At 33.7% G+C, this 1,891-nt stretch overlaps 1 protein-coding gene across 1 annotated transcript in view; it reads right to left on the bottom strand.

Annotated features, from left to right (window-relative positions):
- The window catches only part of LOC133639904 (calmodulin-regulated spectrin-associated protein 3-like), a 40,867-nt gene extending 40,620 nt beyond the window's left edge, over positions 1-247 (bottom strand). Inside the window, exon 1 of the mRNA XM_062033589.1 lies at positions 212-247. Coding sequence (XP_061889573.1) covers positions 212-247 — 36 coding nt within the window. The remainder of the gene's footprint in view (positions 1-211) is intronic.
- Between the last annotated feature and the right edge of the window lie 1,644 nt (positions 248-1,891).

Raw genomic sequence — 1,891 nt, 5'->3', positions numbered from 1 at the left:
AACAAAAAGCGATAGCATGCTGGATGGGGGATGGCAGAGAAGAGGGACACAAGCGTAAAAATGACAAAGGGGTCCCCTGTAACACATCGTCACAAAGCGACAGGAGGAGGAGGAACAGAAGGGTGGAGGGGACAGTGGTGGAGAGGCGAGGCGGGGGACAAACAAGGTGGGCGTGGTTTCACCTCCACTTCTCTCCTTCCTTCCCTCCTACATCCCTTTCACTCAACTGATGCCTGAGAGTCCTCATGTCCTCAGAGGAGTGGTGTGTGTATTGGAGGACCACCAGAGGTCCCCCTTTCTCTCTAATATGCACTTTATGTTGACTTGTTTTCTTCTGTATACAACTAAATTACACTATGAATCATAAAAATACTGTTTGTGGACTACAGTGGAACCTCTAAGGTCAAATCGAATGGTCTAAAAATAAGTTAAACATAATAGGAAGACGTTAAAAAATACAAACATTCTCCCAAAAGTATGAGTGTATATCCCAACTTTGACTTTTCATCATCATTTTATTTGAATGTCTGACTTTCTGTTTGTGCCATTCATAAGGTTTAGTGGTCAGTTTGGGTCCGTGTACCTCCCTCTCATTCTATATCCAATTCTTGAATGCAAATTAAAAAAAACAAATTTCGGCCCATTTTTTCTATTTTCATTTTTGAAACAAAAAGTTAGACAACTATTTAATGAGACTTTTTTGAAACGACAATAAGACCCCTGCTGAACAAAGATGTTACCGTTGTGCTAAAAACATGTTAAACGCAAATGAAAAGCTAAAATACTGCTTCCGGTTCAATTTGTCATCACACAGATAAACACGCATTTTTTCATTTTGGATGAACATTTTTTTTCGATTTTTGTGTTTATTTGGAAAAATTTAAATCCATAAAAGAAAAACAGCACAAAATCCAAATTTATGGCAACATTTTAATGAAAATCAACCCTTTTTTGTTTGTTTTAAAATCTGCCATATATAACAACAATCCAAAAACAGCCCTAATTTAGTTTTTTTGATTTGCGTTTCAGAATTGGAAATAAAATGAACGGAAGGTACACGGACCAGTTTGTGTTTTGGTCATTGAATTTTATTATCATGAATAGAAATTGAAAACCAAAAAACGACTGGTTAATTTCAATTAAAAAAGAAAAAAGAAAACTGAAAAAAACGTGTTTCTTTTTTGGTGTTAAAAAGCAACAACTAAATAAAAAAAATGATTTGATTTTCGTTTTATATTTCATAAAAGAAAAATGAGGATCGCCAGTAAACAGAAATGGAAAAACCGACCAAAAACAAAATTAGTGCCGTTTTTAAATTTGTATTATATATGGCAGATTTTAAAACAAACAAAAAAGGGTTGATTTTCATTAAAATATTGCCATAAAATTGCATTTTGTGCAGTTTTCCTTTTATGGATTTTTATTTTTCCAAACAAACACAAAAATCTAATATATGTTCATCCAAAATGCAAAAATGCTTGTTTATCTGTGTGATGACAAATTGAACTGGAAGCAGTATTTTAGCTTTTCCTTTGCGTTTAGCATGTTTTTAGCATAACGGTAACATCTTTGTTCAGCAGGAGTCTTGTCGTTTTTAAAAAGTGTCATTAAATAGTTGTCAAACTTTTTTTCAGAAATTAAAATAGAAAAAATGGCCCGAAATACATTTTTTGATTTGCATTTAATAATTGGAAATAGAATGAACGGGAAAGTACACGGACCAAACAAAAGCTTTTTTAAAGTCTGACACCCAGAAGTTTTTAATTTCAAAGTAAAAGCGGGGGAGTTACAGTACCCTTGTGTCTGGCTAAAATGTATTTTGAGGCTTACACAGAAATTATTTTAGACATGGTACGAGAATGGACAACCACAGATATCTATACACACATAT

The sequence above is a fragment of the Entelurus aequoreus genome, linkage group LG22 (assembly GCF_033978785.1).
Source record: "Entelurus aequoreus isolate RoL-2023_Sb linkage group LG22, RoL_Eaeq_v1.1, whole genome shotgun sequence".
Taxonomy (NCBI): Eukaryota; Metazoa; Chordata; class Actinopteri; order Syngnathiformes; family Syngnathidae; genus Entelurus; species Entelurus aequoreus.
Note: the sequence above shows the minus strand (reverse complement) of the source record. Positions and strands in the feature narration are given on the sequence as shown.